General features: G+C 46.8%; 1 protein-coding gene across 2 annotated transcripts in view; it reads right to left on the bottom strand.

The window, feature by feature from the left end:
• SPRYD3 (SPRY domain containing 3) overlaps positions 1–14,605 on the bottom strand; it is a 55,106-nt gene that overhangs the window by 38,876 nt on the left and 1,625 nt on the right. Inside the window, exons 2-6 of one of the 2 annotated variants that reach the window (XM_055003957.1) lie at positions 13,244–13,386; positions 10,347–10,422; positions 7,232–7,356; positions 4,102–4,237; positions 3,013–3,204 (exon numbers count right to left, since the gene is read on the bottom strand). In XM_055003957.1, coding sequence (XP_054859932.1) covers positions 3,013–3,204; positions 4,102–4,237; positions 7,232–7,356; positions 10,347–10,422; positions 13,244–13,386 — 672 coding nt within the window. Of the gene's footprint in view, positions 1–3,012; positions 3,205–4,101; positions 4,238–7,231; positions 7,357–10,346; positions 10,423–13,243; positions 13,391–14,605 lie in introns of both variants that reach the window. The other variant, XM_055003958.1, reaches the window with a different exon arrangement.

The following is a 14,605-nucleotide window of genomic DNA, read 5'->3' as shown; positions in this document are numbered from 1 at the left end:
GAAACAGTAGATAGGATGTGTATGAGGACGCATACAGACAAGAAAGCACTGCTTCTTTTCCTTAAAACTACGGGCAAAACTTATTTCAAGTCACTTTGATGACAATTTAGTGGCGTCAGTGTGTGACAGTAGAAATGAGCAAGAGTCCAGCAGCACCTATAAGACTAACAAAATTTGTGGTAGGGTATGAGCTTTTGTGAGTCACAGCTCTCCTCTTCAGTGAGCTGGGACAGATTCAGTACACTGAACTTCCACTGTGAATCTAAAAACAAATACCGTGGGATCTTGTGAGAAGAGCCTAAATATGCAAAAAAAATACAAAATGTCCGACAGCACTCACACCGAGAGTTTTTGGAAGTGTCAAATAAAGAACAGAAATCTGCCAATTTCCAGTTGTCACAGAACTACACCCACTACCACCCCATGCCTCTTAAGACAAAGGATCCTAAGCTTATGTTATCAACTGATGAAGAGTCCCGTTTCTGACTCATAAGAAATTAATCATGCACACCCTATACCAACAGCAAAATTTTGCATAGCATAATAATGGAAAACTTCAATCTCTCTTGCAGTGAAGCAAACACTTTTCAAAATCATATAAATTTCAGAAAGCAAAAAAAGAGTTGGGAGAAACCCATCTATGAATATTTTGGTGCCTTTCTTGGACAAGAGATTTGAGGACTAAGCCAGAAATACACAGGATTTCTTTTTAACTTTGGTCTGTATCCCGCCACTCTGCTCAGCAATGCCTGAAATTTTCCTAAGGGGTCACCCACCCAGAAGAAGAACTACTTAAGTTGGAGGGGCAAGCCTCTAGAGGCTGGAAGAAGGCTTCAAGCATTGCTGAACAGAGTAGTGGGATACAGGATATCGTTTCGTATGTGGACCATGCACTGTATTAAATCTACTGTGCTGGGGGTAGATAGAGCAAGCTTGTTTTGCTGTTTTATTAAGTTCCAATTAATGGATTTCTTGTTCAGCTCAGCATGATGGGACTTTAGAATTCTCCAGCCTGTATCGAGACCCTTCCGTGGGATGCTATTTCCATTTAGGGATGAACAGGTAGCCATTTGTGACCATTCATGCCCCCTGAACGATGACCTCCAATTGGCCCCCAGTGCTGTTGCTGAGGGTTCACTGACACCCCACCCCCCAGCAAGATTGGAGGGCTCAGTGGGTTTCAGCAGGGGGTGTTCAGTCCACAAACAGTTGGGTACTGGGCCAGTTCAAGGGTTTGGGGCTCCCTAGGCAAATGACTTTGCCCCACTGTCCCATGACAGGGGGAAGCTGCCCTCATTGGAGTCAGGACTATAGCTTGCCCCAGCACACTCCCAAGGCAGTGCAACAACATCACATCCCGGGAGTGATGTCATCACGCCGCACCAAGAGCGCTACCATGCTTTGCAGCAGGCCGATTTGGGCCCCAAATCAATCTGGGAGGGTAAGGGGACGTGGCAACCCTATCTGGGAAAGACCAGGGCCCTGGGCGATTGCCTTGTTACATCCAGTGGACAGACCAGCTCTGGTTGAATACATAACTATATAAGTTGCCCATCTGATATATGCTGAGAAAATTCTTCTTTTTTAAAAAAGAAGAAGAAAAACACACCAGCCATCAGCATTGCTACTTCAACGCCTTGTTCCCCAATACAAGAACCTGGTACTGCCAAACGAAAAAATTTGAAAGAACTCTGCGTTCTTAACAAGATGATGCTAAACATGGGGAACATTAAGTGATCTGCTGATATGAGTTTTGTTGCTGTGCACAGGGCAGATGCCAAACAGTTCCTTTGGGGCAGCTGTAGGAACAACAAAATGAGAACTAACAAAAAAAATTTTTTTCCAATTGTCCCTTTTCTGCCCCACCTCCTCCCCTAGTACATGTTCTCTTTACCAAGGCACAGTCAGGCAAGAAAGCCATTTTTGCAAGAAGACTCAGAGAATTGGTCGCTGCATGAACATCTGGCCCTGAGGTTTTGAGGCCAAGCATGAAACCGGCCAGCTCTGATGACCAAGCAGGGAGAACATCTCAGCAGGGACCACTGGCTTTCTGCGCCACTACAAGCCACAGAAGCCAGATCCCAGCAGAATCTGTTCAACTCCTGAAACTTTCACTTTTTGTTCCTTTTCTGGAGGGGGAAGATTCTAGCCCTCGAGGGCTTAGATGGGGAGGGCAAGGGAGAGGCACTGATTTGACACAAGGGTGTGCCCGTGTGTGCCTTTTTCCTCTCTTCACCCCCATGCTACCAGCCCCAGCTCTCCTGGCCACCAGTATCAAGGGCCAAGCACCTGCCACAATTTCCTGGAAAAACAGAAGAATGCGCTGTTGGGCGCCGAATCCAGCTGAGATCTGTTAAACCACGCCAGCAAACAGATACAGCTGCAAACGTACACTTGAAAGTAAGTGCACGACTCCTGTCGGGTTCGCTCAAGCTAGAGGGGCGTCTTAATTATTATTCCTGAGCCGTCAATGCTCTATGAAGTTCTGTGCCCTTCTCTGGGTCCAGCAAAACCAGCATTTTGCACACTGGCAAAAAACCTGCAGAATTGGGCAGATCTGATCCACTTGTAAACAGGTGGCAGAAGTCAGCAGACACTGGATGGGTTTAGTGCGGAATTTTTTTTTCGAGGTACGGTGTCTGAAGAAGGGAGCTGTGGCTCTCGAAAGCTTGCACTCTGAAAATCCTGCTCTTCTCCAAGCCGCCGCTGCTAACCTTGACAACAGACATTTGGAGTGAAAGACGAACATCTGCTCGTGCTTGAGCAAGTATCAACCTAGAAGAAGTTAGGCGTTGATCCGCTCCTAAGTCATCATGAAAACGAAAAAAATCAATAAAACAAGAGGTGGTATGAGCTAGGCTCCCCAATCAGTATCCAAGGCCATTTCTTCTAGAACCAGGCAACAAGAATCCTGCACTGAGAGCACAAGAAGGACCTTTGAGCGGGTCTTTATGGGAAGGCCTTCTCCCATAGCATGGACCCTCTCCGCCCCTCCTAGTGATGCTCACTCACTGTGCCGCAGACTTTCACATCGTGCAGCCGGCCCCATTCGTCCTCGTAGCTGTCCACCATCATGATGCTGTCGTCGTCCTCCTCGTTGCCCAGCTCTGCGTGGAGATGGAGTCGGACCTCTTCCCCCAGAGAGTGCATCCCCACAGCTGGGAACAACCCCTCCGGGGAAAGCGGCATTATGGTTGAGCCCACCTGCAGGAAGAAGCCATGATCCAGAGGAGTTGGCCGTGTTAGTCTGTAGTAGCAAAATAGCAGAGTCTAGTAGCACCTGTAAGACTAACCCGCTTTATTGTAGCGTAAGCTTTCGAGAACCACAGCTCTCTTTGTCAGATGAGAGAACCACAGCTCTCTTTGTCTGTGCATCTGACAAAGAGAGCTGCGGTTCTTGAAAGCTTATGCTACAATAAAGTGGGTTAATCTTACAGGTGCTACTGGACTCTTTACTATTATAGATATATATATCTCCGCATGCATACCAGGGAACACACCAAGATCATACAATCAATAACAGCCATACTACAAGTATCACAGTATGAAAATGAATTGGCAGAGCACAAGATGCTCTGCCTGTAGAATGTATACACTGTATGCTCAAGAGCTACATTCAGGGAGGACATTTTTATCCCCACCAGATAAAGGCAACTTTCCCCTTCCCCTGCAGTCTTCTGTTGCCCCCGAATTGTATTCCCGTGGGGTCAAGGAACCCCAAGACACTGTAGCCCTGTAGGGAGGGAAATTTGATCCTACCCCCTTCTTCTGCATGACCAAGTCTGCACAATGCAAACACACAAAGGACACGGCTGCACGTATGCCTCCTTCCCATGTATATATGCAGCCCCCCACCCCACCCCCGGCCGGGTCATCCAAGCGGCAGGGTCAAGAATTCTACCAACCCAATCTACAAACATGTTGAAGAACAGCTCTACATTTTGTAGAGCAACACTGTTTTGTAGAACAGTCCAAACCCGGAAGCTCCCAGTTTAACTACCACCCAAGGCACGCATTCCCCAGAAGGCTGCACAGACAAGCCACTGCGCCTCTGGAAAACAAATTCCATTTTGGCTTGCAAAAAAACGTGGCCGAGCTCACCCTCTTCCCGTTTTTGGTGAAGAATATCTGGGCCGTCTGGACTTCAAAAGACACGGGTTCGATCCCACAGCCGATTCGATCCCCGGAGCTGCACTTTGTCCCAAACTGACGGCCCTTGGCTCGGCCGTTGTAAAGCCTGAATGGGAGTAAATGCACAGATGGAACTTGAAAAACAAATAAGAGCTTTCATGGACAGAAAACACTCTTATCTCAGTCAATATCATAAAGGCTTGGAATGAAGCCATCAGACTAATCGTTAAGACAGGCAACAGAAAGGGGGGCTAAGATTTTCTGCAACAGCCTGAGTTCTACAACAGACAACTTGAGGCTGTATAGCTCAAGGCTCCTTTAAACACTGCTTGGCTAGCTGCATGTGATAGACTCTCACAAGATTACTTTCCTCTTACAAGAATTCAGGAAGCCCTATTGGGCATGCTTAACTGCTGTGCTAAAACACCTAAACTAGTAAGGAGGGAAGACATGCGCTGGTTCCTGGGGGGGCGGGGGGGTAAGGTAGACAGGCAGCAGGGGTTGCTGCTGTCCAAAGTTTTGCTGCCGAAGACTATCTCACCTCATTGAACTGGCCCTGCACACGTAGTCCTTCGTGTTCATCCTCGACAGGGCCAGCCCAAGGATTTGAGGCTCCCTACGGAATTGATTTCACTGCCTCCCCTCTCAACATGTGGGATGGGGTCTGCTGTTTACCACGGCAGACCCCAGTGCAGCTGGCTGGTAGGGTGGCAAAAGGGCTGGTTTCAGCACCCCTCCACCTCTGGTGCCTTGGACAGTCACTTAGGTCCACCTTATGGATAGAACGGCCCTGCCCATCAGCAAAAGGGCTTGTCCTGTATGACAATGATATCCGGCCCTCAAGTCATAGCTGACTTATGGTGACCCCTGGTGGGGTTTTCATGGCAAGAGACTAACAGAGGTGGTTTGCCATTGCCTGCCTCTGCAACCCTGGTTTTCACTGGAGGTCTCCCATCCAATTACCTCTCTAAATTCCTGAAACAGCGACTTATGCAAGTATTTCAAAAATGTGCAACAGGTAGGAAACTTTAGGTGGCTGTCTAAGGCAAACTACGACTGGGGGGAGCAGAAGAGACTTATTTTCTTCCCCAAACCACCTTGGTAGTTGGAAACAGAGCAAGGCCTAAAGAAAGGATGGCAGGCACAGATGTTGCAAGCAGTGCAAAGAAAGGATCGATTTTCCATTTGGCCCTCTGCCCACAAAGCAATATAAGATTTCACGCGTTCCTGGGAGACGTCTCTAAGATCAGGCCTACAAGTGGAGCAAAGCAGCAGGCGGGAGAATATCAAGATGACTCATGAAAAACAACTGCGGGCAGAAAAACAGCCCATCAAGGTAACAGGACCTAACCCAACCGTTTGCCCGCTGTGCAGTTTTTTCTATTGTTGAGGGGGGGAGGGGGGGGGGTTAGTAACCATCTTAGTCCACAGTAAAATCCAAGCAAAACCTTTTTATTAGGATGACCCAAAACAACAATAACACAACACATTGTAAAGAGTCCAGTAGCACTTTTAAGACTAACCAACTTTATCGGAGCATAAGCTTTCGAGAACCACAGCGCATCTGCATCTGACAAAGAGAGCTGTGTTTTTCGAAAGCTTATGCTCCAGTAAAGTTGGTTAGTCTTACCAGTGCTACTGGACTCTTTACTATTTTGCTACTACAGACTAACACGGCTAACTCCTCTGGATCTACAACATATTGTGCAAGCTTTCAAATTCTCCAGAACTCTTTGGCAGGCTGGTTTGTTTTTTTTTAAACGGGGGGGAGGGGGAGGAGAGAAAACATATCTTTCAAGCTTTGGTGCTGCCTCTGTTGGCACAGGATGCTTGACTCTACTAGGGGCTGGGCGCCTAACGCTTGGGAGTTCTTACTGGAAGAGAACATCTGGAAACAAAAAGAGCCCACAAGATGCCTACCTGCCATCTGAAGTGACGCAGTCCATTCTGACATTACAGTACTCCATCACCTCCTCCTTCTGCATATCGGAGGTTTCTGAAGCAGGGGAGGCTATGCCCCGCCCAGCAGCTCCCCTTCAGGCTTCTCTCATCTATACCTACTTCCCCGGTCTTTCTCCCCTGCTTGCCCCAAACTAAAATGGCAGCAGCAGCATCAGGTACTTTTCAGATACATGTGGGAAATCCTTAGGAAAGGATCGCTGTGCCAGGCTCTAGCCTCTTTACAGGAAGTTCTTGACTCACTACTGCATAACCCTGCCCTTCTCCAGTCATCCCCCTCCTCCTCCAGTCATCCTCCCTCCCCTCCTTTTTTATAAAAAAAGACATTTCAGGGAAGTTGAGCCCTGGCCTCTTCCCCTTTGAGAAATGTATGACTGGGAAGAGCTATAACTACAACCGCACATAAGCATATGTGGATGCTGCTATCCTACTATATAAAAGGCAAGCCGTATTGGCGACAACTCATTGTTTATTCTCGCACAGGCGCACTGCCAACAACTCTGACCTCGAGGCCGCTTGCCGCCAGCAGAGGGACCAGCAGATCGACAGCCTGAGCACTCCGCCCCAGCAGCAAGCAGACACTTCGCAGCAGCCTCGAGGCCAACGCGGGAGGATGCAGAGGGGAGGCATGGGGAGGAGTGCTTAGGGTGCAACCCCGAAGGCAGTTTGCTTGGAGTAAGCTCTATTGTCCATGGACCACAGCATGGCAAGTTACTGTCCAATTCCGATGAAGACTTTACAAAAAACACTGTATACAAAGAAATCTTTCACCATTCATGACTGATTGTTATGATCTATGAAAAATTTTAAAAATGACCAACAACAGTTTTCTAGAGCCCGATGTATTTTTTTCACACAATGGGCTTTGTTGCTAGTTGTGTATAGTTTACTAACTGAATACATGAAGCTGCTTTCAGTATTATCTATTCAGACCTTCACATTATCCACCACCTGATCCAGAGATTGAACTGGGTACCTTCTGCATGTCACAGAGATGCTCCACCACCGAGCCACAGCCCCTCCTCACAGATGCACACGCCGGGAACCTGCTATTAACTCCAGCTTCCTTGCGTATCTCTCTCTCGCCTACCCACTTACAGAAAACCTTTCACTCCAAACGGCCCTTAAGGCACCAACTCACTTGCCATCATCGGCGTGGTAGGCAACTGAATCCGGTAGCCATCCGGGCTGATGGTCCAGGCTATAGTACTGCGGCACCAGGCCCACAGCAATGGTCCCTCGAACACCGCTGTCCACAATCGATACCTACAACAAGTGGGGAGAATGAGTGCCCCAAGACACAAAAGTCAGCACGTTTATGCAAGGAGGAGATTTGGTGTTCCAGCCTACATGGAAAAGGGGGCCAACTAATTTTAGTGGCATTTTAAAAAGACGTTATTCCTATATACAGGCAGAAGACTAAGCAACAGCGTGTAATGGTGTTGGCAGATGCAGGTGGGAGATGCTGCTTGCTCTCTCAAGTGCTGCGGTTAAGGAACTAAACTGTTAGCCACGAAGCTCTGAGTGCAAATTCTACCTCTATCATGAACTTTTAGGCTCAAGGCTCCCACCTGCAATATTGGGAAATATGGTTGTATTTTCCCGTAACCATTCTCAATCGAACATTCTTCTGCGCAGTTCCCACGTGGGACTGCAGAGAAGACACAAAAATGAACAATGGCAACCTCAGCAAAAGGTTTGGTGGCAGACAGCATGGTGTAATGGTTAGAACATCAGATCAGGATCTGTGTTTAAATCCCCCACCCACCCAACTCAACCAAGAAATGTACAGAGTGTCTCTGGGCCCATCGCTCTCTTTCAGCCTCACCTCCCTCATAGGGGTGTTGCAAAGATAACATTGGGAAGAGAAAGCCACATGCCACTGCCCTGAACTCCTCAGAAGAAGAAAGCTTCAAGACAGATAAGAGATAAAGGAAACCTGAACTGCTCTGAATGCACTAAAGTTTTCCACAATGAACTCCTCGGAAAACGAAAGCTTCAAGACAGATAAGAGATAAAGGAAATTTGAAATGCTTTGAATGTACTGAAGTTTTCCACAATGACTAACAGTGCAATCCTATGTAGAGTTACCCCAGTCTAAGGCCACTGACATTGATGGGCTCAGACTGGAGCAACTGGGTAGGACTGCCTGGTATGTATTTTTTATTAAGAAATAAGCTTCTCGGACTTTCTGGTCCCCTATTCTAAGCTCACTCTTTTCCAGGACCACTGCCTTCCTATTCATGTGTTGCTCATGAGAATCTGTGGATAGGGCCAAATATATAGTAAAAGTTAATGTAGCGTGAGTAGAAAATCCCTCTTCTCATCGTACCTCTGACTTCTGTGCAGTCTTTACGCACACAACAAAACTGGCTTATGTCAAGGCAGGGTGCTTCCTCACCAGGTCCACTGTCATCTGCTCTGACCAGTAGTTCCTCGGCAGACAAACCGAGACTCTTCCCAACAACACGATGCCAGGGATCAAATCTGGGATTCCCAGCATGCGAAGTATATAAGTGTGGCTAGTCTTGAGGCAGGAATGAACCCCTCTTCCTAGCATTCATGACACATACACTACAGAGTTTAAGAATCAAGGTTCTGCTGGGGAGGACTGGATAGGGCCACACGAGACAAAAATAACTGCTTTCAGATGACAGCCTATTCGGGTTGCCAATGCCGGCCTGGGAAATCCCTAGAGACATATGGACAGAGCCTGGGAAAAAAGGAGTTGGGGAGGGGAGAAAGCTATTGCGCCACTTCCTCCAAGGGAACTGATCTGCGTAGTCAAGAGATTGGTTGTAATTCTGGAATAACTCCAAGCTAGTTGGTACAGCCAGTATAGTCCAGCAAGCAAGGCCCATTCTCATTTCAAGCCCACGTCCGCCCTGCTGTCGGCATCCAAGGGAAGTCACACTCTAACTTAGCTGCATATGCAAAGTGGGAAGAGTGGTCTACATTGCAAGGTTGTTGCAAGGGGTGCAATTTTTTTTTAAAGGCTATAAAACACTTAACATGCCAATGCTAGAAGAAGGGGGGGAGTCTATACAGAACTATATGAGTACCTTGATCTACTTTAAACTATTAATTTACCCCATTCTTGATGTTTTATTCCAAGCTTTGCCACATCTGCATTTTCATCTGGCCTCTGAGCTTTTGATTTTTGATTGTTGCTTCCAGTGATTTTTTACGACCGTTTTTACAGTTTGTTTTATTGGGATTTTTTTAAACAAAAGTCATAAGCCACCTGGGAAAAATTTTATTGAGCGAGGGGCAAATACTTGAAATAAAATAACAAAGGGATGAATGATTCAGGCCTGCACAACTTGCAACCCACTAAAGTGCATGTAGCCCCACTAAACACAGATTGGGGTCCGTCAGGTCCTTCACACACCCCATTTTTGCAACTCCAGGCAAGATGGTGAAACGGATAGTTTATAAATCCTGATATGCTGCCACATTTAACATGGTATGTCAAGAGCAGCGGAGGCTGGGCCCGGAATTATTTGTACCTCTTTCCTGCCAACTGTTCCCCCCAGCTCAGTTCCACTGTTAGTTTGCCAGACCCCGTCTCTTTGTTTTCACCCTGCCTTAAAGATCACAGCTCTTGTCCAAGAAATGTGGAGTAGTTAGCATCAGACTAAACCTGGGTCTCCAAAATCCTGTGTTCCCTCTCTGCCACATAAGCTTGCTGGGTAAACTTAGACTGCTCACACTCTTCCTCAGCTTAGCCTACCTCACAGGGTGGTTGTTGTAAGGATAACATGGAGGAGGGGAGAACATTGCAAGCTGCTTTGGGCACCCACTGAGCAGAAAGGCGGGGTACAAATAAGTAAACAGTGTTTTGAGTACATCACCCGGCACACAAATGTTGCTACACATACAGTCGTTTTTGCCAAAGCCAGCACATTGGATTCAACCGGTAAGCTCATTGGCAGCCAACACAGATTACTTTGCTTAATCTTAAAATCTTCACTGTATATTTACTCTCTATAGGTAATTCAGATTGCTTCAAAGCAGTGACTCCCAGGAGTTAAGCCAGGGCCACCCAGGGGTGGAAAGAGCCCTCAGTACTATGCAGAACTTGGTGTGACACAGAAAGTAGCACCAAGGTTAACTTCCAGGTTAGAAAGTAAGACGGACGAGCAGAAAAAGAGTATGCTTACAGATTTTTTTAGGAGTTGATGAAACTCCTAAAAGCTGTTACTGCAAACCACTTGTGGTTTGCACACAACTGAGAGAAAGCCAAGCAAAATTACCTCAAAATAATTGTTGTCTTTGGTCAGTGGATGGGGTGCAACGTAACAGCCGACTTCGCCAGAGTTTCCTTGATAACTGCCAACAAGACACAAGGTAAGGTTCACAACAACCCATGCAATACAATATGAGTGTTTATACAACAGGCAGGCCCCAGAAGGGAAATCAGGCTGAGCTCAGAGGTCCCAATGGAAACAAGGAGAGGCTGGCAAGAAGTACTCGCAAGCAAGTCCTAAACTTTCACATCACCTCCTGCCAGGAAAACATGCTTGCATTGCTGAGAATACTTTTTTGTGTGATGCTGAATTGGCGCTAAAGGCAGCTTTGGGGCAAAACAACTGGACACCAGCGTAGGCTCCGTTGCTGCAAAGACCCACAACATTTTGTGTTTAGAAGCAGTTCCTAATCAACATGAGGGTAGCCAAACTGGACCAAACCCACAGACCACCTAGTCCCAGACTTTGTTTCCAACGGTAGGCAGACAGATGCCATAGGGAGCCCCCAAGCAGGACTCAACAACATCGGCCTCTTCTTTGTTGGGCTGCAAATCAGCACTCTGCTGGTTCAAATCCTGCTACTGCCATGAGCTCTACAGGTAGCCTTGGGTAGCTTGGCTTATGAGCCGGATTGGTGTAGTGGTTCACCACTAAAAGGACAGAGAACAGAAATGGTTTGAAAGAGGTTCCAAGCTCCTTATTATCATTTCTGCTACAACTGATTAATAACTGCATAATTCAGTGGTGGGAAGAATGAGGCAATTGGCACATAAGTCAGCCACTACTCAATTTCTGGTGGATAACAATAACAATAGTAACAACGCTGCTTATATACTGCTCTTCTAGAGAGATCAGCGCCCCACTCACAGTGGTGAACAAAGTCAGTGTTATTATTATCCCCACAATACAGCTATGGAGCTGGTCTGAGACAATAATAACAATAACATTTGATTTATATACCACCCTTCAGGATGACTTCACATCCATTCAGAGCAGTTTACAAAGTATGTTATCATTATCCCGACAACAACAATCCCTCTGTGAGGTGGATGGGGCTGAGAGAGCTCTGAGAGAGCTGTGACCGACCCAGCTGGCTTCAAGTGGAGGAGTGGGGAATCAAACCTGGTTCTCCAGATTAGAGTCCCGCACTCTTAACCACTACACCAATCTGGCTCATAAGCCAAGCCACCCAAGGCTACCTGTAGAGCTCATGGCAGTAGCAGGATTTGAACCAGCAGAGTGCTGATTTGCAGCCCAACCACTTAACCACTATGCTAAGGCAGCTCTCATCACTTAGCATCTGCTAGGATATTTACAAGGGGGAAAAAACACGGATTAGGTGGACGACGACATCCAGCAAGATCCTTCCTGTGTTCTCAAGCAAGAGCCCCATACACAGAGTGCAGGTATACCCTGAAGCCCCATTCACACATAGTGAATGCACGTACATTCAGCATGTATGCACATACATCTACTTGTACTAAAGAGCCAGCCAACAAGCATTCACTTCACAACTGAAACTGGAGGTCTGTACCTGGATAAACGGTGGTTTCATATCACGCGTTCAACTGTACATGAGATTTACTCAATGCAGGCATAAAGAATAATCCAGAGCGCATCGCACACATACTGTACACGCATTCACTGGAACATGTGGACAGGACTTGACTGTCATGACACCCTATATATGCACACTTGCGTTATCTATTTGCAGTTCTAGATTAGTGGTCCAAGCCACGGGGGTGAGACTCAGAGCTGGGTCACAAACCCTTACACAGCTGCCGTATGTTTTTGCTGCTTTTCAGAAGAACCTGCTGCTAGTGAACATGTGTAGGCTTACCACACCTCTGGCCCCAATTTGCATGCATACTGAAAGGAGCAGCCAGACGGAGGCCCGGGCCACACAGCCATAGAGATTTCATTTTAACAGAGTCTGGTTCAGTGGCCCACCTCTCAGCAAAAGCTCTCCCTTCTCTCTCATCTCCCACCTGAGCAGGTGATCCACCCACCTGCCAACCAGGCCTCTAAGTCTCTGCACACATTTGCAGCAATTAAAAACCCCTCCCTGAGCGGCTGGGTCTTTCACGGGGAGAGGCGGCTCAGGGATAATAATAATATAACAACAACAACATTCGATTTATATACCGCCCTTCAGGATGATTTAATACCCACTCAGAGCAGTTTATAAAGTATGTCATTATTATCTCCACAACAAAACACCTTGGAGGCAGGTAGGGCTGAGAGAGCTAGAAGCTGTGACTGACCCAAGGTCACCTAGCTGGCTTCAAGTGGAGGAGTGGGGAATCAAACCCGGTTCTCCAGATTAGAGTCCCACACTCTTAACCACTACACCAAACTGGCTCACAACATTGGATAACAGGCAGGAGGATTGGAAGATAGATGAGCCAGACAGGCAGTCCAGGGGAGGGGCAAGGGGAGAGAAAGAAAGGGAAAAGAGGCAAAGGAGAGCTTCTGATAAGAAGGGAGGATCTCTATACCCACCTGTGGTGGCTTGTTACTCACTACAGTATACCTTGGATGTTTGCTGGTGTTTCCTGTCCCTTCGCTTTGTGTCTGCTGCCTACAGGCCAAGCCCTGACACTGGTCATATCATAATTCTGGCTCCATTGCCTCCTGTCCTGCAATTGTGACGTCACATTACTTCCTGTCATATGCTTACAAATCACTGGGTCCCGTGCTACTTCCTGGGAGTTAAAGCAGTCTCTCAGGTTTGGAAATGTTAAAACCACTGCTCGAAACAACCCAAAAGACTGAAGTCAGCCAACACTCAGCACAATCCAGGGACGGCCAACTTCTGCGTTCTGCGCACGGTTACTTCACTTGCCATTTTCAGCTTTTAACAAACTAATACGTTCAGCTTCCTTCCCAGGAACAAAAGGTACCTTAACGTGTCTCCATCGACAAGGATGTGCTTGAATCGCTCTTGGTACCGGACAGCTCGCACCTCTCGGATTTCCCGAATCCTCCTCCTCCAGTTCAAAAATCTGTAGTGCAGGTTTAAATCATCCATTATGGCTGGAAGGATCTACCTATAGGAAAAGTCCATGTTTAAAAAAAAACCCCAAACATGGTTTTTTTCCATTGAGCGAGTGCCCCAAATGGATACAATAATGTGTTTGGACATAACATGTATCCCATGATCCATTTCCACTGACATAAAAACCATTACATTAGCAGAAGTCTTTTTTTAAAAAAAAATGCAGAATGTTGTACATGGAATATTCCATTGCATCCAATGGGCCATTTGTACAAGGCATAGTTTCTGCAATACTGTAGGTCTAAACCAATGGTACTCATTCCGTGGCTCACAGAGAACCACATTTCTAATTTCCATCAACCAAAAGAACCACATTCGCTTCCATCCCAGAAAAGCTCACAGCGTACCCATTCCTCTGTTGTTGGCTGTTTCAAGATGGAAACTACAAGCCCCACCAAATAATGGCCATGCCCACTTTCCTGAACCATGGGGGCAAGTGCCACATTGGGGAATGGCGCTCAGAAGAGCCACAGGTGGCATATCAAAGAACCGCAGGTAGCTCCTGAGCCACAGAGTGAGTATCAATAGTTTGGTCAGTAGAGTTAAAGAATGCATTTTTGAAGCAGGACACTGTATGTGCTCAGAACTGCGCAAAGATGTCTACCACTATTGCTTGTATGACGAACCTTTCGGTGATGCAAAACTACTCAAAGATGAACCCCATTGATGTTTCAGTGGATGCACATTAATAAAATCAGGTTTAAACTCTAACAGCTATGCCGTTTCCAAGATACAGACTGAAAGAAAGTCACAAGTGGAACATAGGAGGTAGTTGTGGAATTCTACCTTGCAACAGCTGGTCCAACCACAGTTACAAGCCAGTCACCTCCATCCACACCAGGCAACTTTAACGATCATTATGCAAACATCAATTTAAAACCTCTGTAAACCTGCAGAACTTTTAGCACAATCCTGTGCATGTTTATGCCATGACTCAGATAGTCCAGGTGAACCAGATCTTGTTAAATCTCAGAAGCTAAGCAGGTTCAGCCTTGGTTAGTAATTGGATGGGAGACTTCCAATGAAGACCAGAGTTGCAGGGGCAAAGCAAAGGCAAACCAGCTCTGTTAGTTTCTTGCCATGAAAACCCCACTAGAAGTTGTCGTAAGTCAGCTATGACTTGAGGGCACTCTCCACCACCACCATGCATGTTTATGCAAAAGCGAGTTCTATTGTGTGCAACGGGGCTTACACCCAGGAAAGCACA

The sequence above is a fragment of the Eublepharis macularius genome, chromosome 19 (genome assembly GCF_028583425.1).
Source record: "Eublepharis macularius isolate TG4126 chromosome 19, MPM_Emac_v1.0, whole genome shotgun sequence".
NCBI classification, from domain to species: domain Eukaryota; kingdom Metazoa; phylum Chordata; class Lepidosauria; order Squamata; family Eublepharidae; genus Eublepharis; species Eublepharis macularius.
This window is presented reverse-complemented; position numbering and strand designations above follow the sequence as displayed.